Below are 27716 nucleotides of genomic sequence, written 5' to 3' on the forward strand. Positions count from 1 at the left end.
GTATCAGAAATAGAAGAAAAAGGGGTCAAAACGAAGAAAAGGGAGCCTCAGAAAAAGAAGTTATAGGGCTTCTTTTGGCACTGCCCTAGCTTACTGCTTGTTTTAATCCTATCCACTAGTGACCTGTGGTTCCCAACAGATGAGAACATCAACAGATAAAAAGTTCCCCACTTCCTGGTCAAATTTCTAATTCTATTTAACTAATTATTTCAACCTGCCTAGCAACCAGCAGCTGTTGCAGACAGTAGGATTTAACTATCTGGGCTCAGAACTTCATTGACCTTTCATGTTCTCACAGTCCTTTTAGGCATAAAAATTATCAAAATGGTGTTTACAGTTCGTCTTCCCTTAAGCTCTCAGATCACAGAGATCAGGATGTGTCATTATGTTATGCCCCCATGCACAGGATTTTACATTACCTCCACTACCACCACCACCCCTTGGAAGGGGGAAGGAGATTCCTTTTTACACAGTGTGTATCTTGTGTGTTGTTTTCAGTTTTATTGGCTAGCAGGAGGCAGGCCTCATGTGACTGGTTTTATCCTATTTTGGACTTGTGGGACATAAGTAGCTAGATGTTATGCTATGGGGTTCAAATCCTCCATCAGGAATTGAATTCAAGGATGTTTAGGACAAAACCAGTCATGTAATGCCTGTCCCCTAGTGGTCAATGCAACTATACACAAAAATGTTGCACTGGGCACTACCTATCTGTGGTCAGTGTACAAAAGGCAGAGAACACTGTCAATGTAATCTAGAATCCTAATATCAACCCACATTTAGTAAGTGTTGATATTTATCTTGTCGTCTACTGCAAATCATTGGAAATTTTCTTTTCATAACTTTGATATAATTTGCAGTTTGGTCTCTGCCCTCCAAATGGCTGGGAATGGGACCGCAACACTTTCTGTCCTGTATTCTAAATATGGAAGCAGATGTAGACTAATATCCTGCATAACTGGTAGTATGTTACTGGGAATTGCCAATTATTTATCTAACCATCAGTCACCTGGCATGTGGAGATGGCATGAAAAGAATCTCTAGTTAAATCATCTTTCTAAAAAACAGAAAGGGCTGAATAAATATCTATTCTTAAATGAGAATTCTGCATCCTAAGCATATCCCACAGGGAAAATAGATTGCTGTTATTCAAAATGTTGGTAATCTATCTCCATCAAGAAAGGCACTTAAAATAAAAAAAAGATAACTGGAAAATATTAACACCAAGATCTCCAATAGAAACATTATATTGCATTTTATTTTGGGATTTTAAAATATAGTTTAGTTATGTTTACTAGTAAGCAGTTTCTTTCATTACTGCCTCATACTTTTATAGTTATCAAGACAAATCAGAAGAATGGACACCTGTTTTCATCTGTCAGAGCACAATAAGCAAATGACAGTACTTAAATCACACAATAAATATCAGCCCACTGTGTTACAATATATTTAAAAGGATGAATGAGCTTTTAAAACAACAAGCCTGGAAGATATTCCCAGCGATGCAGAATTAGCAAAACAACTATGCATCTGGTATTAATATATGAAACACTATGATTTCCCATAGATATACAAGAAGGATATATGAAGGAAGATTATTTGATTATACTGATGGAAGCATAAATTATTAGATGGTCAATATCTGCTCAAAATTGCCAATTATGTGCTGATCCTGAAGCAGACTTCTTTATGGGTATTTCATGTAGCATTTCCCACATCATCTTCAGAGAAAAATGGAGAATAATAAACATTTGAGAAGACGCTACCTGTTTATGGAGATGCTTGGAAACACTGATTGCACCTGCTTTTTTTGTCTGCTCTCTCAGACTGTTGTGTCACAGTTCATCCCAGGATAACGTTTAACTAAAACAAACCCAGGCATAAATCAGCATGACCCAACTGGCCTCAGCAGATTAGCTCTGTAACTTGTGGTAAAGAGCAGCCCCAGTGAATTTTAAAGAGCTAAATCTTCTGCTGCAGTTGCTAATCTAAATACGGTGGTACATTTGTCTACAATGAGGGAAGAGGATGTGAAAGTTTTGTTGCATGACCTATAACAACATGAAAGAAATGCATGAAAGAAAAAGAAGCGCAAGATTAACATCATGTGAACTTAAATTCCATTGGGGGGGGGACTTTGTTTTGGAATGTTATATTTACCTTGTGCGGCCTTTTGCATGTGCCGCTGGGTTATCTCTTCTTTCAGATGATCTGTGTGAAAATCAGAGTCCAAATCACTTAGAGAATTTTCAGCATCTCAGATTTCAATGTTTAAATAATAACTTTGTATACTTTTTACTCCCTTGCATTGACCCCAGAGATTACTAATAAAGAGATCTCTCTCTTTACTTTGACTATGCTAATATGTTTAGAAACATTATTTAGTACATATTCTGAAAATAAATGTTCCATGAGAATGGCAACAGTGGTGCTTGTTGCTATATAACACCTATATACATGAAAATCTGCAAGTCAAGCAACATGCAGTCCCAGGAACATATTAACAACAGTAATGGAAACTACATTATTAGCCTCAATACTGCCCTAAAATAATGGCATATTCCAAAGGCTATTATAAATGTTTGTGGTATTGTTCCTTTTAATTTGAAATGCTTGGGACTTAATCTGTCTCTACCATTAAGCTGTGGTCCTTCCCCTCAAATAGTACTTGAGCGGTAGTCCCTTCTCCAGAATTTTGCCTAGCTGTGAATTTGCCTCACAATATATACTCTTGAAGCAAAAAGGGCCTACATGAAGAATCTGATCTTCAGGTTTTCTTTCCTTCTGATCATTTAATAGTTCCTAAATATATTCTATACTAATTTTCATTCCTTATGTCAAACTTTCATAAGACACTTGTAAACTTTTAATAAATGCCATCTAAAGCACTTAATTACTGAAGAAATTAATTGTGTATCTCTCACTTATTTTTTAAATAAAAAGAGCATTTTTTAAGAAATGGATAAAACTCTAAAACCCGATCCAGTTTGCTTGTCATAAAAATGTAATGAACTGAAACAGCTTTCTGGGAGCATTCATTTATATTCTACATTGGATTACAGCTGGAGGAGAAAAAGATACACCATAAGGGTTCAAATCATATTGATAATTTCATTGTAAATAATGTTTTTGCTAGTATTAGAAGATCCATGCTAATTCCTAGCTTCCTGGGGAACATATATGATAAATGTGAGAGCACAAAAGATTCCAGAATAAGTTTTAATTATGGCTATTCTACTGGAAAAAAAAACGTGTTGGCTAAAATATATATTTTTATTCTATGTGTTACATGAAAATGTACACATGAGAACTTATACATAAAAGGAAAAGAAGAAAAAAAGGAGGCCACAATGAGAAAGGTCCAAAAGGCTATTCTACAGAGATCCATGAGAGGGAGGGGCAAATAACAAAGCATGATGTCATGATGCATTTACAACAGACATCAGGGTGCAAGTATAGAAACACAGGATTTGCATTATGATGTCACTGTGCACCTTTTGACATAATCTCATTTGCTATAGATATATATGTGATATTCCCTGCATGAAATATGGGATGGCCATTATAATTTTACATGAGATGATGTCTGAAATCAAATCAGTAATAACTCTACTGATTAAAAATAAGCTAGTAAAGAATTCCACAGATATAACTAATTACAAAAAGTAGTTCTAAACCATGGAAGAATAAAAAATAATAATACAATTTTGGAAAAAGTTAGCACATATTTGCCACATGTAATTTTGCAAGATGTCCAGCTGGAAATTGAAGAATGGAAAATATAACTGATTACAATTTAGAATTGTCTAGCATATACTTTAAGAAAAGTTGTATAGGAGTATGTTTTAATATAGTTATTCCAGAAAATTAAACCCAAAGTTAGTCCCAGGATCCAACTGCGGTGCCTTACACTGGAAACCTAAATCAAAAGTTGCTAAGCAAAAGGAATCCCAGAGACCTGCTACAAATTTGTGAACAACTTTGATTTCGTTAGGAATTAAGGTAATTTTTAAACATTTATTAAATACTATCTATATATTGATCATAAGTGTGGGGTGAGATTAGGTACAGAACTATTATAAACAATATCCTGCAAGCATCCTGGTTCAAAAGCATACTTAATTTGCCCCAAAGAATAATACTGATGTCTGGAAGCAGGTTCTGCATACTGATTAGCTCCACTGCTAACATACCTACTGATGGAGGTATATGCATTTAGTATCTCAGTTGGGCTTTTGTATCATGCAATCATTGTTTAACCAAAATGAAGAAGTCATGTGTGAAAAACTAAGTACACCCTTACTGCTTCCATAGGTATGAAGAGGCTAAGTAGCAGCCAGGTGCTGCTAATCAAATGCCCTTGATCAACTGATCATCAGCAAGTGTGATTACCTCTATAAAAACTGAAGTTTTAGGAGTTTGCTGGTCTTGAGCATTGGGGTATGTGTTAACACAATGTCAAAGAGTTAAGACATCAGCGATGATCTTAGAGAAGCAATTGTTGCTGCCCATCAATCTGGGAAGGGTTATAAGGCCATTTCCAAACAATTTTAAATCCATCATTCTACAGTGAGGAAGATTATTCACAAGTGGAAAACATTCAAGACAGTTGCCAATCTTCCCAGGAGTGGATGTCCCAGCAAATTCACCCCAAGGTCAGATTGTGCAATGCTCAGAGAAACTGCAAAAAATCCAAGAGTTGCACCTCAGATTCTACAGGCCTCAGTTAGCATGTTAAATGTTAATGTTCATGACACTGCAATTAGAAAAAGACTGAACAAGTATGGTTTGTTTGGAAGGGTTGCCAGGAGAAAGCCTCTTCTCTCTAAAAAGAACATGGCGGCATGGCTTAGGTTTGCAAAGTTGCATCTGAACAAATCACAAGACTTCTGGAACACTGTCCTTTGGACAGATGAGACCAAAGTGGAGATGTTTGGCTGTAATGCACAGTGCCATGTCTGGCAAAAACCAAACACAGCATATCAGCACAAACATCTCATACCAACCTTCAAGCACGATGGTGGAGGAGTGATGATTTGGGCTTGTTTTGCAGCCACAGGACCTGGGCACCGTGCAGTCATTGTGTCGACCATGAACTCCTCTGTATACCAAAGTATTCTAGAGTCAAATGTGAGGCCATCTGTCTAACAGCTAAAGCTTGGCCAACAATGGGTCATGCAACAGGACAATGATCCCAAGCACACCAGCAAATCTACAACAGAATGGCTGAAAAGGAAAAGAATCAAGGTGTTGCAATGGCCCAGTCAAAGTCCAGACATCAACCTGACTGAAATGCTGTGGTGGGACCTCAAGAGAGCTGTGCATAAACAAATGCCTGCATACCTCAATGAACTGAAGCAATGTTGTAAAGAAGAGTGAGTCAAAATTCTTCCACAACGATGTGAGAGACTGATAAAGTCATACAGAAAAAGATTACTTCAGGTTATTTCTGCTAAAGGTGGTTCTACAAGCTGTTGAATCATAAGGTGTACTTAGTTTTTCACACATGGCTTCTCCATTTTGGCTTTTTTTTTTTAAATAAATGATGACATGGTGTAATATGTCATGTGTTGTTGTTCATCTGAGGTTGTATTTACCTACTTTTGAGAACTGCTAAAGATCAGATGATTTTTATTATGTCCTGATACGTAAAACCATAGAACTCAAAGAGGGTGTACTTTCTTTTTCACACGACTGTACCTAGGTCTTTTAGCAGTGCCTCTCAGGACTTGCCATCACAGTGGACTCTTGAACATAATATCCTCAAGAGGGTCTCTGACCTTGAAGGAGTGTTAGAGGAGAGTGGTAGCAACTATTTATCTTTGTGAATAAGCTAAAAAGAATCCCTGGTCACCAGCAAGTTTTAATGTAACAGATGTTCAAATTTTCTTAGGTAAGCTTCACTGAAATTAAGTATTTGAAAAAGGTACAGAATAGATAAGGTGTGGAAAATAGCATGATGATAATAGCAGCTTCCCTGACATTTTAATAATTATTTGCAAGTGACTATGCCCTCTTCTGTAGCCTTAATATTATAGTATTATATAAATAAAAACAGATGTTTAATAGCAAAGGCATTAAAAAAAAAACCACTGACTCATATGCCTGTTTTCAGTGCTAGCTCAGTTAAGAACAAAGAGCCAGTTAAATTAAAGTTTCATCTACATTTAGAACTTTGAAATGTTTAGAAAACAGTTGACTTGAGAACATTTTTAAAACAAGTAATAAATATGGCTCTTTAAAAAGCCTGATTATGTTGGTTATCCAGTAATTGGACCTTTAATTAGCTAGTACATTGTATCCAAAAGCCATATTGAGACAATTAGAGGCCAATTGAAAATTTACAAAACAATTGCAAGCTTTTGTGTTTCTAATAACCAAGCAAGACAGTTAAAATCCAGGGAAAAAAAGGAACGTGGGAAGTTGAAAACGTAAGTAAAGGATAGTGAAACCTGGCCTGGCAATAATAGGTGTGAAAGGGATCTGGGTGTCCTTGTCAACCACGTTAAGCATGAGCCAACAGAGCTGCTAAAAAATTCAACACTACCTAGGATGCATTAACATGAGCACCAATCCAGATTATAGGAAGTAATTGTTCCACTTTCCTCTACCATATTATGGGTACCACAGTTCAGAAAATGCCAAATTGTAGCAAATTAGACGAGTGCTACTGCAACAGTGAAGTATCTAGAAACCAAGCCTTGTGAGGAGTGGTTAAAGGCTGCCAGGTGAAGGAGTGAGTTCTCCTTCTCTGGAGGTCTTCAAACAGAGACTGGATGGTCATTTACCAGAGCCACTTAGGTGAGACAGCAGGGACTGTATAGTGAAATGGGGAAGCTTTTCCTTTGTCCTACATTAATATCATGCCTATGTTAAGTCCTCTTGGATAAATCATTACTTGAAACTTCCCAGTTTATGTACAATACATGGATTATCACCTATGATTTATACATGAGGTTTATGTTAATTTCTATAGAGACAGACTTTCATTATAGCTGTTTTGCAATATGTAACATGTTCACTGCATGATTTAACAAGTTTGCTATGATTGTGGCCACATATAGTTTACTCTTTCTTTAGGATCTGTGTAACAGAAAAGAGCTGAGTTGTCAATCTCTCCATCTCAATATCTGGTGTCTGCCTGGAAGTATAAGATTTTTAAAAATTCATTTAACACATTTTAGAGCTATGCTCTTGTGAAGTCCCATTTATTTCACTTATGGTGGCAAAAAGAAGTTGTGTATAGATCAGGTAGATTAATGGTTCATTTACGCATGATGTTCAACCACTAGGTCATTATAAAGGTTACACCTTTGGCCAACTATATACCTCAAGAATGCAATCAACTCTTTTGCCCAACCACAGATGCTAACCATCATATTTCTCCTGAGTGCAACATTTTCTGTTACATAGTTGCTAGAGAATACCAGAAATCAGCACAATAGTCTGTAGAAAATTAGTAGGCATACAGACATAGATGAATTTAGAATGGATATCATTCTAATGTAAATATGGAAAGATACAATTATAGTATTTCTTAATTGACAAATGTTTACATCATGAAGCTTGGCCTATAATTTCTATTACAAGCGTTTTCATCACTATAAACATACAGTATGAGTACCCACATATTAAAACATGCTGTTGGTACATAATTCAGCTGAACTCTATGTCAGATTGCCAAACAATTTTGAAGAATGCAGGAATAATATAAGACACCTCTAACAGCACAATCATATACAGGCCAATAAATAAATAAAACCCATTGAAAGGGTAGAGGATTGCAGCTTCCAGTTAAATTAGACTTAATAGTACAGGTGTTTATAACTCTCAAATGCCAGGGATATCAATCTCAAATGAAATTAGAGGTACATAGAGTACCAATAGCAAACTAGGTTGGAAGATCCATTTGTCCATCCCAGTTCAGTGCCTATTACAGTATCAATTCAACATTATACATTATTACCAATTCTACCTTAATCACTATGAAAGGCCAATTTTAGTTAAAACAAAACATTTTTACTAGTGTTATGGGAATGGCTTAAGAATAGAAAAGGCTGAGGACTATCATCTTATATTGTATGAATCACAGTAATTCCTTCCATCTGTACATGGCCACAAAGAGAAAATAAACAGGCCCTGTGTAATAAAAATCATGTGTTTGTGCCATCAATAGCATGTTAGAATACAAATGTGGATTTTTTTCCTGGGCTGCAGCGTAAACAATTCATTAGGTGTTCAAAAATTACCATTATTTCCATGGCAATCCCTTCATTACTGATCATGTGTAGTAGTATACATAATAAGAATGTAGTCTGAAATACTGTGAATGATATGAACCCAGAAAAGTACAGTCCAAAATAGAAACAGGAAGGCATATTAATAACAAAATTAAGAAATGATTCCAACACTGTTACATGTATGGGCTCTTTTATTTACCTAAAAGGAAAGCGTCAAACATTTAGTACTGTCATTTCCATAACTTTCAGAAACACAAATATTTAGCCAAGGAACAGTGAAGAATTGTATGTTCTTATAGAAATACACCTTTTGATCTCGATAATGTGAACTGTAGACAAGGTGCCTTTTAAGGAAAGTTTGCTTAAAACTGAACTTAGAACTTGGCTGACATCTCTATTACTAATTATATTTTCTGAAACCTCACCAAACAAGCTGCTAAAAATATTCCCACAGTAGATACCAAATCATTTTTTCCAAGAAAGCTATTCTTCGTTTGGAGATAACAGCACCAATAAAATGTTGAATGCTGTAGCTCCACATGTTCTGGCAAAAAAATCATTTGGGGGAATTGAGGAATTCACTCAGCATGCGGTGAGCTGTCATTGGGACTGTGATTAATCTAGTAGTCTTTGGCCTCCGTTTCTGGACATTTTTATCATCCCAAGGTATGGAAAGGGGATGAAACTGACAAAAGAGCTGTGTACACTTTTGATGGAAGACATAAGGCATGACTGAATAGGGAAGATAACATGAAGACGCAAGAAAAATCATGAGGGAGAGCTAAGTCTGTTTTCTTTGAACTCTGCTTGTTAGATTAATGGGGTCATTAATTTAAATTTATTACTCTTTCTTTTGAATGTATGTCCCTAATTAGCAACTAGAAGAAAAAGCAACGGCTTTCATTTTCCTCAGCTACAGAATCTTGTTTGAACAACTCTATTTCAAAATGGTTCATGGCATTGTCAGTTAAAAAAAAGACAAACCAGAATCAATTTCCTTCTTTCAGAAGTAGCAATTCCCATGAAAGATAACTGTTACATGAACCATTTGGTAATTTGATTAGAACTCATAACTATTATTTCAATACAATACTATATCACACTGCAGTAATTTTTAGACTCAAGATGAAAGTTTGTTAATCAAGTAGCTCTGAAGTATACATAACACCAAACAGTATCTTGGAATAACTTCGACTTATGTGTAAATTAAAGTTCCTTGGTTCAGATATGATTTTTAGTGCAAACTCTTTAGTGGGCAGCTTAATCCAGTACATGCTTATACTGAAGTAAACCCCACTAACACGAATGACATTTATGCAAAAGATTTGTAGCTCCTCATTCTTAGGTCTATCCCTAGTAGTACAGGGAAATATAATGATATTGCTCTAACTTTGCAGGAAATATTGGAAATATATTAATTAATGCAAAACATACTAAATAGGCACACTATTTAATTGGTTGGAAAATTCAAGGGGAGGCTCATCTGATGCCTACTGTTATTTCAATGCAATGTGTAATTTTCTGAGTTCTTATAGTAAATTTTACCTATGTTGCTAATTCTATGCTATTTTTCATATGTGGTTTGTATATTTCCCTACATTTTATTACATAGATATTTAAAATTCAGTACAACTTTATGGGAGAAAATATATGCTTCATTGTTCACTGCAAAATATATGTTCATTTCATTGCCTTACTCTAATAACAACATCCTTGGCACTGTATTGGAACAGACAGGAAAAAACCAACAGTGAATATTAGCTTGGTTGACACATTACGCTAAGGTAGGTTTTGCACAGTCATAATTTATTAAATACATCATAATTGGTTGGATATGAACATATTAAGCCTTAACTATAGCTTAGAAACTAAATGGCTGGATTCACACGTTATCAGCCAATATTTCACACAATGAGACAATAGCCTCCTCAAAAGACCTTTCTAAACAGCCATACTAGCTTGATCTAAAAGAAGCTCAAATGCAAAACAGTGTGACACTTCCACAGCCTTGTATGAAGCCTGAGGGTTTTTGCACTGTGTTGTGCCTTTCAAGGGAGGACTGATCCTGCTTAGAGTTCAGGAGACTTTTATACAAAGCTCTCGTCATGTGACCGGATGCTTACTTGGCGGAGAGACTTATAATGGAGGAGAGGGGAAGAGGAGCTGACAGTTAACCCATTGTGGCTGTGCTGGGAGAGTGACTGCCAACAGCAACAGAGCCTCCCAGTGTTTTGCAGGCTGCAGCATTTTAAGAGCAGTTTAAAGAAGCTGACTTAAGGCAAGGAAACCCTTCCTTCTTAATCCTGATTTGGTGAGCGAGAGTGGCAGTCTTCAAAACAAAGCCCATATTTCAAGGCTAGAGTTCTATAATTATTTTAATATATAGTTTAAAAAATAATGATTACAAGTAAGTGTTAGATTTATTTCTTGTCCATCTCTAATCTGAATTAAATAATCAGTTTTATGAGGGGCACACAACTTCTTTTGTTGTTGTTGTTATTTTACCAAGCACAGCATCATAAAGTTTGTAAAACCCCGTGCTAAGCCAAAATCAAACAAACACAATTGCGTCAAGAGTTGACAAAAAATATGTATGTATTACTTTTTGTATTATATTTCAGACAAGGATGAATATAGGAGCTGGATGTGAAATGGAAACCACACAATGCATTAGACCATTCAGGCACAGAAAATACCTAGAGCAACTTACCAAACAGTTTAATTTAAAATCTTTATTTCTCTCCTATTTCCATCAGGGATTCATTCTATCAAAGGCAAATTCCTCACAGAAACAAAAAAATTGGGTATAACCCCAGGTATGTCCATTATATAGCTACAGTAATTTGGCACAACAGCAGCAATGTACATTTGTCCTACCACCAGGTGAAGAGAGGGGCATACTCCACCGTGCTGCCTAATATGAAACAGACCAAGGAAGTTGGCAGCAATGGCTGCTCGAATGAACAGTGTGGGGGAATTGAGGAAAGGTAACACAGAATATACAGCCTGATCCACAACATCAGAATCTAGCACAGCCTGTCTAGAACATGGACAGAAACCCCATTTGCCCTGGGAGCCACAACTTGCTTTAGACATTGTCCAGTGGGTTTGAAGAAGCCTTCAAACAGCAGTGGCCATCTGGGGCCAATTTTTCCTGTTTTTAAGGATCTTCTTGGAGAAAACTCAGCTTAAAGGTGGGCATAGACATATTCTGCCTTGCAGAAACTTACTTAATTCATTTCTAATCTTGTTTTGTGGCTTTAATTTATTTTAAAACTATAAAGCCTTGAAAGACGACAGTAGTTAGCATTGTTATTGTTATTATTATTATTGGTGGTGGTCACACAGTCACCAAATGTTTAGATTGGATTTGGTATTTTTATTCATCTATGGAGTCCTTCCCAAGGACCTGAGATAGGCACATGTTGTTTGATGGTGTTAAAGGTATTGTCGCAGGATATAAGCTGTTCCATGTAAACCAGCCTTTTGCAATTGACTGATGGTGATTTTGTCAATGCTGATGGTCTTCAAGTGATGCTCCAGTTGTTTTGGGATTGCACCCAAGGTGCCTATTACTATTGGTACTATCTTTGCTTTCTTTTGCCGTAGTCATTCTACTTCTATTTGCAGGTCTTTATATTTTTGATTTTCTCTAGTTCTTTCTCTTCTATTTTGCTGTCTCCAGGTTTTGCAATGTTCACTATCCAGACTTTTTTGTCTTTCTTATCAACAATCGTTAAGTCTGGGGTGTTGTGAGGCAGGTGTTTGTCTGTTGGAATTCTAAAGTCCCAGAGCACTTTAGCTTCTTCATTTTCTATTACTTGGTCTGTTTTGTGGTCCCCCAGTTCTTGCTTGCAGGCAAATGACATTTCTTGCCATTCAGATATTCCAGTGCACCATTGTTGCTACTTTGTCATGCCATGGTTTGTAGTCAGTCTGTGCAACTTTCTTGCAGCAGTTAACTAGGTAGTCCACTGTTTCTTCAGCTTCTTTGCAGAGGCAGCATTTGCTGTCTCTTGCTGTCTTCTCAGTTCTGGCTTTATATGCATTTGTTCTTAAGGCTTGGTCTTGTGCAGCCAGAATTAGCCCTTCTGTCTCTTTCTTCAACTTTCCTGCTCTTAGCCATTGCCATTGCCAGCCATTGTTATCTGCTTTACCTGCTAGTTTTGTGTGTGTGTGTGTGTGTGTGTGTGTGTGTACTGGCCATGTAATACTTCGCCTTGCCATTCTCTTTTCTATTCTTCATTTGGTCTTTCTTAGAGGCCAGTTTGGTTTCTTTGGTATTCAGTAAGCCTTTGTAGTGTACTAGCTTCAGTGCATCTTCTTCACTGCCCTTCAGATATTCTTCCAATGCCCTTTTCTCTTCTTCAACTGTCTGGTGTACTTGTAACATTCCATGCCCACCTATGCTCCTTGGTAAGTAGAGTCTGTCAACATTGCTGTGTGGATGGACATGATTCATTGTCATTATTTTTCTGGTCCTCCTACCCAAGGATTTTAGTTCAGCTTGAGTCCGGTCCACTATTCTAGCTGTGTATCTAATGACTGGAATTGCCCAGGTGTTAATCGCCTTGATGGTATTTCCGCCACTGAGTTTGGACTTTAAGATCTTCTTCACTCTTCTGATGTATTCACTACTAACCTTCTTGACTTCAGTGTGCTTGATGTTTTCAGCCTGAAGGATGCCTAAGTATTTGTAGTGATCTTCTTCATCTAGACTCTTGATGTTATTTCTATTGGGCATCCTGATTCCTTCAGTTTTCATTATTTTTCCCCTGTTGATGGTAAAGGTGGCACATTTGTCCAGTTCAAATATCCACTGCAATATCTTGGCTGTATATTTGGAGATTGTTGAGCAGCGATTCCATTTCAGATGATGTTTTTCCATACAGCTTCAGATTGTCCATGTAAAGGAAGGGGGATAACCTGGCAGATGTTTTTGATGTTTGATAGCCATGTCCTGACTTGTTCAGTATTGTTGACAGAGGAGTCAATGCAATGACAAACAGTGGTGGTGACAGTGAGTCTCCTTGGAAGATTCCTCTCTTGATATTAACCTCTCCCAGTCTGTTGCCACTGACCAGCAACTGCATCTTCCATTGCTCCATTGATCTTTGCACAAAGCTTCTGATGTTTCTACTGACTCCTGATATTTCTAGGCACTTGATTATCCAGTCATGTGGCAGGGAGTTGAATGCCTTCTTGTAATCAATCCAAGCTACATTCAAGTTGGTCTTCCTTCTCTTACAGGTTTCCAGAATCATCTTGTCAGTTAGGAGCTGATCTTTTGTCCCTCTGCTGTTTGGGCGGTTTCCTTTCTGGTCAGATGGAAAGAGCTTGTTTTCAAATACAGTAGGTGCTGTTGGACTGCATCAGCTACCACACCAGTTATCAATTTGAAAGTTGTTGGCAAGCAGGTAATTGGCCTGTAGTTGCCTGGTGCTGCCCCTTTTGCTGGATCTTTCAGTATCAGGTAGGATTTGCCAGATGTTAACCAATCTTCAATTTCACCTCCTTGCAGTATGTTGTTAAACTGCTTCGCAATGAGTGGGTGCAGAGCAGTCAGATGTTTCAACCAAAAACCATGCAGTTCATCTTCACCTGGTGCCGATCAATTCTTGATCTTTCTTGCCCTTTTCTCCACCATTTCTGCTATTATTACAAGTTCTTTCATTTCAGCTTCTTTTGTATTCTTATCTGTCTCCTTAATCCAAGCTGCATTCTTGTTGCATTTCTTTGGGTTGTCCCATAGCTGCACCCAGAACTGCACTGTTTCTTCTTGGTCAGGTGTTGACTGGTTCATTGCAGTCTTTCCATTGATGGGTTGGTAGAAACATTTCTAATTCAACTGAAATTGGAGAACCTACCTGCAGTGTGCAATTTAAGCTTCATATCTGCTGATCTTTTTGGCTATCGCTGTTATTTGCTGCTTTATTATTTCCAGTGCTTCCTTGATCTTCTTTTTTTCTAGGTGTTATTTCAGGTATTCTTTGGTCTTTTTGTTCTTCAGCTTTTTTTCTTTCATTTGTTCTAGTTTGCTTGCATCTGATCTTATTTTCTGACCTGATCTTCCATTTTGATTATGCGCTATTTGGCTTTTTTTCTTGTTTGTTGATTTTGCATCCAAGGTATTCAGTTATAACTGTAGCCATGCTGTACATCAGTTGGTTTGTTTCTTGCTAGAGCTGGTGCTTATATTTTATATTACAGTATTGGCATCATTTAATACTTGTGCTAGCTTTTTCTTTATAACAAGCTTCAATGTAGGCAACCTTATTCTGTTGTTTTTGTGCTGTTCTAGATGCTCAGTTATTCTTTGTTTCAGTTCCTCTTGTTTTTTAGTTAGAGCAGTTTGTTCTTTATGAGAAGTCTCTACTCTCTGAGCTACTTCTGGCAAGTCTTTGATTTCTTTGCCCTTGGTAGACCTTTGCAGTTCTTCCAATTCTATTTCTGTGAATACTTTATTTCGTGTTATAAATCAGCGTTGATCTGCTAGCCTCTGTTCTGTTATTTCTGATTCTGTATGTTGTTCTTTCCAGAACTGGTACATTCTTTTCAGATATCCTCTTCTTGTTGGATTTGATTTGTAGTAGGAAATCATTATTTCTTTGTTTTCAATCTTTGTATATTTGCAATGGGTAAACAACTTTTCTTCCAGTAGTTCTGCAGCTGCTGGCCCTGGTTGCTCAGCCAACAGTCCTGAGTCCTGTAGCCAACTTGTCACCAGATGTCCAGGAACTACAACACCTAGCATGGTCCTTGTTGACCCGGGCGATGACTGATCCGGTATGGGTTTCTGTAAAGTACGTCTCACCATATTGTTTATGGAAGAGACACTCTTCATCTGGCTCCTCTGGTGAGACCTCTGGCATCCTCCTTGAAGCACACAAGCCCCACAACCATGTCAAGGTAGTGCCTCCCTGGGTTGGTGGTGGTTGTGGTGGCGGTGGTATTATTATTATTATTATTATTATTATTATTATTATTATTACTATTATTATATCTATTTATCTATCCATCCATCAAGGCGGTGACCATACCTAATACTCCTGCGTCCTCTTTTCCCCACAACAACAACCCTGTGAGGTGGCTTGGGCTGAGAGAGAGCGACTGGCCCAAAGCCATCCAGCCGGCTTTCATGCCTACGGTACTCCTAGAACTCACAGTCTTCTGGTTTCTAGGCCAGCACCTTAACCACTATACCAACTACACTCCAGAAGTTTGGCAGCACAATCATTATCTGTTTGTTGGATACTGGATTTGGGGGTTTAATGACTGGAAATGGGCATGTTTTGTCTTGCAGAACAGCACACCAATTTTACACTAAAGTTGGTATTTTTGTGCCCAAACTCTGCCATATTATCACAGATTTCTGTCAGTATGATCCTTGGATGCACCAGGATTTGCACATTTGGTACTGGGGTTACATGAAGCAAACCAAATGAAATCTTAATCTATAGCAGGGTTTCCCAAATTGTAACATGTACCTCCCTTGGGGAGGTGCAGACAGAGTCCAGGAGAGGTGTGAAGATTTTTATTTTTTATGTCTTTATTAAAAATAAAGTTTCATTATATTGCTTTCATTGTTCATTGGTGTTCATTTTGGTGTTTGGATTTTTAGGGAAGGTGTGTACATTAAGATTACTGTACACTAAAGGGAGGTGTGATGGCTATAAGTTTAAGAACCCCTGGTCTATAGGAATGAATTTTCACGATTGAGCTATATAAATGTCTAGCAAATGACGCTCCATGCTCCTGTTCATATTTATATTATATACTCCATGTTTTAACTCTATAATATGATAAAAGGCATGCAAACTTTTGTAACAATGATAAAAGGCATACAAACTTTTGCATTTTCTAATGACACCTAAACACTTCCCTGGTAATAGCTCATAGTAATATCTATAATCATATCTAGATGTTCAGTTTTTGCTGTCCTAAGAAAAGCCCAAGTCATGGTCTTGGAGCAATTGTTAGGTGCATTTTTACTATTTTTTTCTGTTCAAGCATTGGGACACTACATTAAGTCACCTACTAAACCTTTAAAGAATTCCATTTGCCAAGCCCAGCAAAATTCCTCATACTACATGCTAGGCCAGTTCTGTGGAAAAGGGACAATTATTTATATCTGTGAATCCTGCTTTGATTCAGACCAGTGGACTGGACCACAGCCCATCAGTTCTGTGATTCTGCACGGGTCCAAATGAAGGAGAAACATGTAAATAACTTCTTTTTCAGTTAGATGGACTGCATCTGGACATTGCCTTCAGTTGTTTATCATATCTATTTCTTTCTGAATTAAATACAGAATTGGCCCGTTACCACAATTTTTAGAAAATAGCCAAACATCAAGACTGCACATTGCTAAGGTTCACTGTCCTTTAAGTCAATTGCATATTCATGCTGATGCTGCAGGCTAGTCTTAATTGCTCTGCATGAATCAATATGATTGTCTGTTTGTATTTTTATTGTTTGATCATTTTTCAAGAATGTCAGAAAATAAAAAAGCACTGAGTTGACAACTCTGAGCAACAGGATACTTAGTTAAAACTACACACTAAACCATGTGTTTTTAAAATACTATTTTAACCATTTTTAAAAAGAATCGTGGCATAGCAGGATGTGTTAAACCAAGAAGTACATACTGTAGAAGAGAACCACCTTTTGGATGGTCAAGAACCTCAGAAAATATTTTTTCTGAGCACCTGAAAGCCACAGGGCGGTCAGGCAACAAAGTAAAGTAGTTGTGAGGGGATTTTCCATTTTTCCCCCCCCCAGAGGCATTTTTAGAAGGCGGGGGATGCTTCTCTGTTTTCTAAACTGTGCAAAATGAACTTGAGAGCCTACACTGCAGTTGTCATGTATTTCCTGCCTCAAAACTTCATTGCCTCTTTTTGGGAAGAATTAGACAGAGTTCTGAGGGAAAAAGGGCATCATCTGCAGCCCTGGAGCCTCATGTTGACCATTTCAATCTACCACAGAATTATAAAGCTTTTCTTAACAGAACAGATTTAAATGTACTCTTATAATGTACTGTATGGGAGAAAAATACTTGTGATGTACATATCTAATTATCTAATCAGATATTTAGGATTACATATGCTCCCTACTGAGTGCATGTGGCAAAACTGGGTTTGTGGAGTTCTTGGTGTTCTCTGAATTTGGTTGTTTGCTTGAAGACATTTCATTACCCAACTAGGTAACATCATCAGTGTGAGCAAGGGTGGGGTTTGCTGCCTATTTACAACATACAATGCAAGGACTGTAATTGCTATTATGTAGGACAGACAGGCAGAAGACTAACAGAGTGCATCCATGAACACCAACTAGAGTCACAAGACATGACAAAAACTCCTTAATCTCACAACACATGGACAGACTCAACCACAGTTTCAATTGGGAAACTATTAGCATTTTAGATTAAAGCAAATCTAAAAAAGCTAGGGAATTCCTGAAAGCTTGGCATTCAGAGAAAGCAGCCATCAATAGACACATAGAGATAAACCACATTTACATACCATTCAAAAGAAACAATAAAAAAACCTGGGAAGGAAGGAAAAAGACTAGAACATATCCCCTTCAGCAGCCAACACTCAGATAAGCAGGCATCAACACCAGACAAACAATCAGGCAGAAAAAGCAATAATCAGGAACCACCAAGGAGGAAACCACATCCCTACTAAAATTAGCAGGGCAAGCTGTTATATATAAATAGGCAGCAAACTCCAAACTCACTTTTACTGATGATGTTACCTAGTTGGATAATGAAATGTCTACAAGCAAACAACCAAGCTCAGAGAGCATCAAGAACTCCCCAATTCAACCCTGACCTACAGATATTCTCTTCTATTAAAACTGGTTTTGCTGAGTTATGGTATGTAAAAGAAAGTTAACTGAATATATTTTTCTCCATATCTCCCTGCCAATTAATTTTAAGAACAATATAGTATCTTAAGTGAATTGGGTGAAACATGCATCACAATTTCTAAAAGTTTCCTCTCTTCTATATATCTTCTTTTATCTAGCCCAGTTATAGTCTATGTGATATATTTCAATTCCCTCATTCTGAATTATGAATCAATTTCTGTTGTTGTTATATTTTTATCCTATATACACATATGTATGTTTGTGTATATGTGTGTGTGTGTGTATGAGAGAGAAAAACTCAATGTGGCGAACATACCTAATACACCTGCCTCCTCTTTCCCCACAACAACAACCCTGTGAGGTGGGTTGGGCTGAGAGAGAATGACTGGCCCAATGTCACTCAGCTAGCTTTCATGCCTAAGGGAGGCCTAGAACTCACAGTCTCCTGGCTTCTAGGCCAGGATCTTAACCACTATACCAGTTGCACCACAGAGTTTTGGTGAGGAACCCACCTATATAGCCTCAAATTATGCTCTGGGGTGCTAGGGAGCTTTCCAGACTAAATCAAATAGGGCATAGAAAAGTATAAGTAGGAATGGAAGAGTGGAAAATACAGTTCCAATAGCAGAAGACCATTCATATAATGTTGGATTTCACCTTATACATCTAATAAATTTGCTAGAGTATATTAGCATTTCTATTACCTTGCACATTCTGATTTATAATGGGTATCTTTTCTTATATATAGCTGTGGTGTTAATCTAGTAACTTAATTACTTATGCAATTTTTCTGGTTTTGGCCAATTTATGTGCACTGCTAATAATGAGCAACAGTCCCTGGCATCTAATGCAGATTTCAGCACTATGGATTGTTAAAATATATTTTGTTGATATAAATGAAATGATATGCATTTAAATAGGTTACATAGGTACAAAAAGAAAAAGAACTGAAGCTCCTCCACAAAATGCATTAGAGAGAAAATACTGCCTAATTTACTTTTTCAAAAGACAAGTTCCCTTATTAGATTAGTGCAATAATAAATTTATTGAAATAGCATCAAGATCGATACCTTAGCAGGAGAGAAGTTATTATTATTGCTTTATTACACAAAAGCATCTGTTTATATCCCACCTTTCCATCTGTACAATACACAATTGTTTATAGTGAATAAAAGTACAAATTTTAAAAATCTAAGCATGAAAACAATACAATTAAAATCAAGACTCATTATCATTAAAATAATTACAATCACAAGCTAAGGTCTGGATTCCCTTAGCTCATTCACCAAGTAGATGGGAGTAATTGTTAAGCAAATTAGGCTTCAAAATCTAGGTTTTCTCATGTTTTTAGATTCCTACAGCTGACAAAACTAAAAGTACATAAGTGCAGTGACATCTTTGTAATTTCATGTGTTCTTTTGCTTGGCAGTTCATCCTAAAGCCCTGGGTAAGATCAAATTCTTAGTTTTTTTGTTTGATGGCAATACTTGGACCACCTCTAAGACAGAAAGTCCACAGTAAGAGTTGACTCTAGCCACTGAAATTAAAATGAAGTGATCCCATTTGCCAATACCCTATCCTGATTTGAAGAACAGTAACTTTTGTATTATAGGAAAAGGGTTTGTATTATTCTTCCCTGGGGTAGGGGGCAGGTCTATGGAAAAGTTGCCAGTTATGTGAGATTAGTGACAGAGTTCCTTTAATTCCTTTAATTAACTGTACAGTTTTCTTAGTAATAAAATAATTAAATCCAGTCACCATTCAAGGTTTTGAAATATGATTACTTTTAATCAGTAATTCTAAACGGCAGGCAAAATGACACTTAGAATTTGTCACATAATCAGAACTTGATATTTTTAAAAAAAACATTAAATACCTCTCAACACAAATTGCTAACAGTGCCATCCTATATATGTCTCTCAGAATTAAGTTCAACTGAGTTAAATGGGGCTTAGCTAAATTGCATAGGATTGGCCTTTATTTATCTGATCGACATTTGAGCTGCTTTTCCACTGAGTAGTCTCAAAGAGCTCAGTAAAATTTTAACAACCAGGACCTACAACAAAATATAACAGTATGAAATGCTCCTGTTCAGGGTTCTAGCTAGGGTTCCAGATAGCCATTGGTGTATCTATTTTCTCACACACATATACACTCAAGGTATTCCATCTCTCCCACTGCAATGCTTAGCATTATGTGGCTCCTGAACATGTTCTCTATTCAAGGGACTATTGCAATCTTCTTCCCCTTCTTTCTCTCTCCCCACTTTTTATTTCTTTATTTTTAACACTGTATGTTTTCCCATTGTATCAATTTTATGGTCAGTTCACAATAAATAAAAACAAAAATAAGTTGTATAAAAACCCACATAAATACTGGAATCCCAGAGTCAAAAGGAAATTCTTGATGTGAAGTTTTGTTTTTCAGGATTTCTGAAGGCATTTGGATTCTTTTGTTTTGGGGTTATCGCAACTGTATTTATTTTTCAATAGAAAATGATATATGTAGCTCAGGGGTTGAACTGTGGAGTCCTTGGTGCTCTCTGAACTTGGTTGTTGCCTTCCAAACATTTCATTACCCAATTAGGTAACATCAGCAGTGCGAGTGAGTGTGGGGTTTGCTCCCTGTTTATATACAGTAGCTTGCCCTGCCAGTATTGGTGAGGGTGTGGTTTTCTCCTTGGATGTATTTTTGTTTCCTTCTTAGCTTTTTTATTGTCTCTTTTGAATGGTGTGTAAAGATGGTTTATTTCTATCTGTCTATTGATGGCTGATTTGTCTGAATGCCAAGCTTCCAAGAGTTCCCTTTATGGATTTGGCTTGGTCTAGGATGCTCAGTTTCCCAGTTGAAACTATAACTGAGTCTGTCCATGTGATGTGAGATTAAGGAGTTTTCATCATGTCTTCTGTTACTTGATGTTCATGGATGCGCTCTGCTAGTCTTCTGCCTGGCTGTCCTACATAGTGGTTGTTACAGTCCTTACACTGTATGTTGTAGATGACTCCTGTTTTTTCTTCTTGGGCTACTGGGTCTTTTGGTTTACTTAAGATGTTTTGGAGGGCTTTAGTTGGTTTGTGTGCTACAGTGATGCCATGTGGTTGTAATAGACTGTTGGCTGTTTCCAAGACGTTTCTGATGTATGGCAATGTTATTCTTTTCATAGCTTGTGTTGGTTGTGCTGTAGTGGGTTGAGTGGTCAGGCACTTTTTGATAAAATTGTGTGGGTATCCATTTTGTTGGAAAATGTTATATCAGTGGTCTGTTTCCTTTTTCTGGTGTTCTGGGTTGCTGTAGTGCATTTGTACTCGTCTGAATAATGTTCTTACACAGCTCCTCTTGTGGGAGGATGGGTTGTTATGTTGGTAATGGAGTACTTGGTTAGTGTGGGTTATTTTTCGTATAGACAGACAGACACACATGTGCCCGCACATGCACACGCACACACACATATATATATATATGAAAAACTCAATGTGGCAAACATACCTAATACTCCTGCCTCTTTTCCTCACAACAACCACCCTGTGATGTGGGTTGGGATGAGAGAGAGTGGCTGGCCCAAAGTCACTGCTGATGAGGATATCCAGGAAGAGTAGCGTGTTGTTGTTTTCTTCTTCCTTTGTGAATTTTATTCCTTTGAAGATGTTGTTTCATGTGTCTTCTCTAGTTGTTCCTTTTTTATTATGATGGTATCTACATACTGAATCCATACTTTTGGTTGTAAGTGTGGGAGTGCTATAGTTTCTAGATGCTGCATTACAGTCTCTGCTATGAGTCCTGAGAGTGGTGATCCCATGGGTATTCCTCTGATTTATTAGTATATTTGTCCATCAAACTGAAAGTAGGTAGTGAGGCAGATGCTGGTGAAGTCTATGATTCTGAGTATTTTGATCTTAGTACATTTGGCTAGGTTGGGTGTGTTGTGTAGTACTGCTGCCATGAATTCTTTTGCTAGTTTTGGATCTATGGACATAAAGAGTGCTGTGACATCAAATGAAACCATATTTCATCTTCTTCTATTTTTATATTCATTCCCCTCCGTGAGATGTCCAAACTTTTTTTAAAGCTCTTTGGCTGTGTTGTATATTGGGGTCCCTGGTAACAATACAATTGGATGAAGAAGTATGTTGGGCTTATGTATTTTTGGGCATCTGTAGAAGTGCGGCAGGATGGGTCCAGTGCTTTTCATCCACCACTGTTCTTCTTTTCTGATTGGACCTTTCTTGGTTAGATCATTGAGAGTTCTCTTGATCAGGTTGTCCAGTTTCTGTATTGGGGTTGGTATTTACTGGGATGTAGATTTCCTTGTCCTCCAGTAATAATTTGGCTTTTTGTATGTATTGTGCTCTGTCCACAATAACCATGGTTCGACCTTTGTCTGCTGGGAGGATGGTGATGGTTTGTCCTTCTTTAGGTTTTTGAGGGCTGCTCTGTCCTCTGCTTTGAGTTAGTTCTGCTTCTGTGTTCTTCTGGTCTGTGTATGATTGTCTGCCTTATGTTTTCTTGAGTCTCTGTGACAAGTCCTGTGGTTTTAAATGCTGTTTCTAAGACTGCAAAGAATTCTAACTGATTAGCATTGTTAATGGAAAGGATGTGTTCTGGTGTTTTTGTTTCCTTCTTAGCTTTTTTATTGTCTCTTTGAATGGTGTGTAAATATGGTTTATTTCTGTGTGTCTATTAATTTTTATTTTTGTGTCTATATATTTATTTTTATTTGATATGATTTAGGTACTGCCTAACTCCAAACTGACTCACAATATAGGATAGAATGAAAACATCATACAAAGTAAGTAAAGAAGATTGGGATCTGATCACTCGACACAAAAACATGCGCAAAAATACACTCCACAAAGGACTCCATTCATCGTAACCCAAGGCCTGGGGGAACAACCAGGTCTTTAAGGCCTTCCAGAATGCCAACAGGGTGGGAGCCCCACAGATTTCGGGCGGGATCTCATTCCAGAAGGCGGGTGTCACAACTGAGACATTAATTTATTATACTGAGTAATAGGAGGATGATACAATAGTTCTGCTTCCCCAAGAATACATCATCAACTAGCTTCATGCTATTAATTGCATTGAGTTCTGCTAGATTAAATCTGGTAGCGATTACAGCTGCAGACACAGGCAAGTGTAGTGAACTCATTAGCTAAAGTGAATATTCCAAAGATCTTCAATAATCCCATAGCTGTATTTGAGAAGGAGGGGGGAAAAACCTCTTTATTTCTTACAATGGACAAGTTCCTTATTTATTTTTAGATGACCAGAATTAAGAGTCCAAATAACATTTTGGGTAACCCTTATTTCCATATATATCCCCTTTATTAAAGCCACTGGACATTTCTTCAAAATATATTTCCATATTCACTTCTGTGCTCCCCTTGAGGTAACCTGGAAATTCTTATTCCCTGCCATTTGTTTGATATTTCTTTCCATCCATCCACTTAACTTACCACGACAGCTGCATCTTATTTTCATGATCCCAGTTCTCTTATTTTGCTTCATTTCAAATCATGCTTTCATTTGAGCTTACTTTAGTTACTCAGCAGAGACAATATTACTAACCACAGTTTTTAATAAAAAATACTTCTATTGATGTTTCACATACCAGGTGGATTTTTAAAAAAATAATACAAAAGGCCTCCAAGCCCCAAACAGGATATTAATAGCAGGTGAAGATACCTGTGATTCATTATTTATTATTTCTTTCCATCAGTCTCCTTCACTGCATATGTGAGAGAATGAGAATTAAATCAGTAGTTGGTCAAAGCAAATTGAAGTATATCAGTTTCTCAGAGCAAAGCAGACCAAAATGGGGAATACAAGGAGATGAAGAAGTGGGTCCCCATATAAAAAAATCAAGAAAAGACATCTGATGGGAAAAAAAAAATCAAGGAACTGAGACAGAAATATAAAAAGAAGAACTAATCTGTGCCCATTGTTCCTTTACTGGTTTCCCAATATTTATGGTGAGTGAAAAATGTACTTATTGTGATACCAGTACACAAAAGATATAGAGCTGTCTCTTGACTAAGTTTTATGTAGTGCTGTGGAAAAATAGCAAGTTTCTTGGCAATGAGTCTGCACTGTTTTCTCTACCTTTGCTATTAATATAACAACATGGAATGGTGCAATTGTACTATGTGATAGTAGTGGTATTCTATATAAATGAAGCACATTTCTTATATAAAGAAGAATGAAATGGTGGGCATTCTTACAGACTTACCAACACACTATTTCTAGGAGTTCTGTTTTAGCTGGAAGTTTGGTACATTATCCATTTATCTTTCCTTTTCCATTCAGCTTCAATGACAGCATTAATTGATTTTTTGCACAGAATAAGAAGAGCTGTTTCTCTTAAGGCTTTAAAAAAATATTTCTTTTTTTCCACTTTTGGAAAGTTTAGGCTAATTAGCAGAATAAATTTCACATTCATATTAAGGCGCAAGAAATCTTTATTAAAATTATATATGTATTAAGCATCCTTATATATGTATTAAGCATTCCATGCTAAGTTAATCAAATATCTTACTTGATAACTAACTAAACAAGAACAAGGTATCTTAGGTAACCCTTTAATTTTTTTTTTTTTTTTTGAGGAGTGGGGATAATGTGGCAGGATTTGTCCAGTTTTAGGCTTTTGTCTACAGTTCCAAAAATACTAAGCTACACTTTGAGCACTATGAAGAATTTCACTGTTTTTTTTTAAATATCTATAAAATATAATTTTTGTTGAAGAAATTTTTAACAAGATAAAAACAATACAAATATTAGAAAAGAAACAAAATAAGAATAGTGAATAAAAAAAAAATAGAAAAAAAAAAGAAAAAGCAAAGATTATAAAGAAGTGGCTTCCAATCTTTCTGACAGCAGTTATAAATGCATTTATATTTTACCCTCTCTCTAAGGTTACATCATAATTTCCTTCCTTCCATAAGCTACCCTTTCTAATCTTCAAAGTCATAAATCACAAGTTCATTTTTCTCTTTTTTCAGCAGAAAGTCCATAAAGGTTTCCAGTCACTGATAAATGTAGTTGTTGATCTTTCTCTAATCAAACAAATTAATTTTGCCATCTATGCTAGTTCTGTCATCTTCACTAACCATTCCTCCATTGTGGGTATTTCAGAATCTTTCAACTTTCATACATATAATAGTCTCACAGCAGTAATCATATATAAAAGTAATCGTTCATGGCTCTTTTCTAATTGATTGTCCATTAATCCCAGCAAGAAAAGTTCTGGTTTTAGTTGAATGTTGACCTTTAAAATTCTCTCTATTATTATATGTATTTGAACCCAGAAATTTCTGACTTTTTTATAAGTCCACCAGGCATGATAAAATGACCCTTCATGTTGTCCACATTTCCAGTATAAATTTTAAGTACCTTTATACATTCTAGACAATTTTTCTGGACTCATATACCAATAGTATATCATTTTATAAAAATTATATTTTAAGTTATAGCATAATGTAAATTTCAATTCTTTTAACCACTTATTTTCCCACTGTTCTATCAGTATATTGTGTCCAATATTCTTAGCCCATTTTATCATACAGTCTTTCACTTGTTTTTCTTTCATTTCAAATTTTAATAAAAGTTTATACACTTTAGCAATTACATGTTCATTTGTACATAGTTCAACTTCAAATTCTGTCTTCTGCTGCTCAATTCCAAATGTCCTATTATCTACTTTAAATCTTTCTCTTAACTGTGCATACGAAAAGCATTGAAAACTCACTTCCTCTGAACCAGTTGCTCTCTTGAGTTCATCTTATATTCTCCATGTTCCTGTTCTAACAACTCTCAATAAGTTACACATTTTTCTTTACCTACTGTTTCTGTCCTATAAAATGTTTCTTGTGTTGAGATTCATAAAGGCATTTTCAGGCACATTCTGGGTTTATATTCTCAATATGACATTTCTAATATAATGATTCTAAAAATCTACATTAACCTTAACGTTATCATACCATAGAAAACCATGCCATCCAAACCTCAGACAGTGCTCTTCTAATTCTAATGTTTTTTTTAATAACTTCTGATGGAAAAATCAACTGATTATTGGACTTTTATTGGCAAACTCTGTAGAACAGTACCATTTTGGCCAGCAACCAAGTATTTTATACATGGGAAGTATAACCAGGAGTATAATGTCAACTTATTTTAAGGAATACGCATGCAGAGGGAGGTAATATTGATAAAGCTCCCCAAGCCATGAAAAATGGATGCAATGTATTCTAGCATGTTCCACATAATACAATAGCAAGTGCCTCCATAAAATTTATTATGACAATTAAATTAAAATTGCCCCAATTAAAAGAAAGGATTTGGTAGACTTTTTGAAAAATTTATAAGTGGACTTGGTGAAAAGCACTTCTGGTCATTGGCATGGTTAGAAATTCTAGGCCTATGAAGTATTTAAGGACTGAAAACATCACAAACATCATGAGGACTGAGCCTCATGTCATCATGAGTGCTTGTACGTACATACAAAAAGTTATACTATCTTTTGATCATCAGATCTTTAATATTGCCTCCATTTTCTATCCATTCAGTGATTCTCTCTCTACAGGTATAACTTATGCTAAGACTGTGGGACCTTAGATAATATATGTTATGTTACTGAAAATGCTCAGTAGCCCTTCCCTAACTTTCCCATTTGAGATTAATTATACATGATAACTTTCTTTTATTTCTGAGAAACTAATGCCATGAATCTCAGAAGGTCCCCTTTGAGATAGTACTTTCTAATGGGACACACCACAGAATTTAGATCTAAAGCAGAAGTCCCTATGTTCCAGTCTTACCATTGGTATGAATATATTATATGGTTTTGGACAAGCCTCAACTTCAGTTCTCAGATTATTATAATGATTAATGTGATATTAATTTTCAAATACAAAGTAGCATATTCATGGTAGCAACACATATTCACCTCAAAGTTAGATTCTTTGTTTTATGATACAATAGTAGATTAAAATTAAATTTGCAATAGTAAATTTTGGGGACTGCAACTCAGCTGCAGATTTAGCATTTGTAAATTCTATAATATTGTCCTTTTGCAAAGTTGGGAAAACAACTAAAATATCCAAGTACGATCACCCCATTTCAATTATCATAGCATACCACTGTATATCATGGAAAGTGGCTAAAGAATTTTCCATATCTCTGGTGTGAAACAGTGGTTGCTCCAACGGAAAATCAGAATGTTAAAATATTTGTGGCAGAATTTTAAAATAGAGCCAACCACTGTCTGTCATTATTATTGCAAATTATCAAGACTGTAATATGGATTCTACATTGCATCAAGTGGCTTACCAAAAGGTCCTTCGATGACCTTTGTGGTAAAGAATTTCATATTATTAAGTGTTGGCTGGAAAATATAAACTGATACTGATATGATCTGGACTTAATTGAGCATACTGGAATAGCCAGGAATGCTTGAAGGAATCCAAAACAAGGATACAAGGAACTTAAATATCTAGCTTCAAGCAACAGATGTGTATAATTCCTATTTGCTGGTTTTCTAGTATAATTCTGGCAGGATAGTAGCTATGTATGATACAATGTATGGCATTCTAAATAGACACATGACGAACAAGT

At 36.5% G+C, this 27716-nt stretch overlaps 1 protein-coding gene across 1 annotated transcript in view; it reads right to left on the bottom strand.

The window, feature by feature from the left end:
* KIF6 (kinesin family member 6) overlaps window positions 1-27716 on the bottom strand; it is a 166145-nt gene that overhangs the window by 41468 nt on the left and 96961 nt on the right. Inside the window, exon 16 of the mRNA XM_088131852.1 lies at window positions 2161-2211. Coding sequence (XP_087987978.1) covers window positions 2161-2211 — 51 coding nt within the window. The remainder of the gene's footprint in view (window positions 1-2160; window positions 2212-27716) is intronic.

This window comes from Python bivittatus, unplaced genomic scaffold (assembly GCF_059951505.1).
Source record: "Python bivittatus isolate LINGU-HERP-01145 unplaced genomic scaffold, Pbiv_v1 ctg000020_np1212, whole genome shotgun sequence".
Classification (NCBI taxonomy): Eukaryota; Metazoa; Chordata; class Lepidosauria; order Squamata; family Pythonidae; genus Python; species Python bivittatus.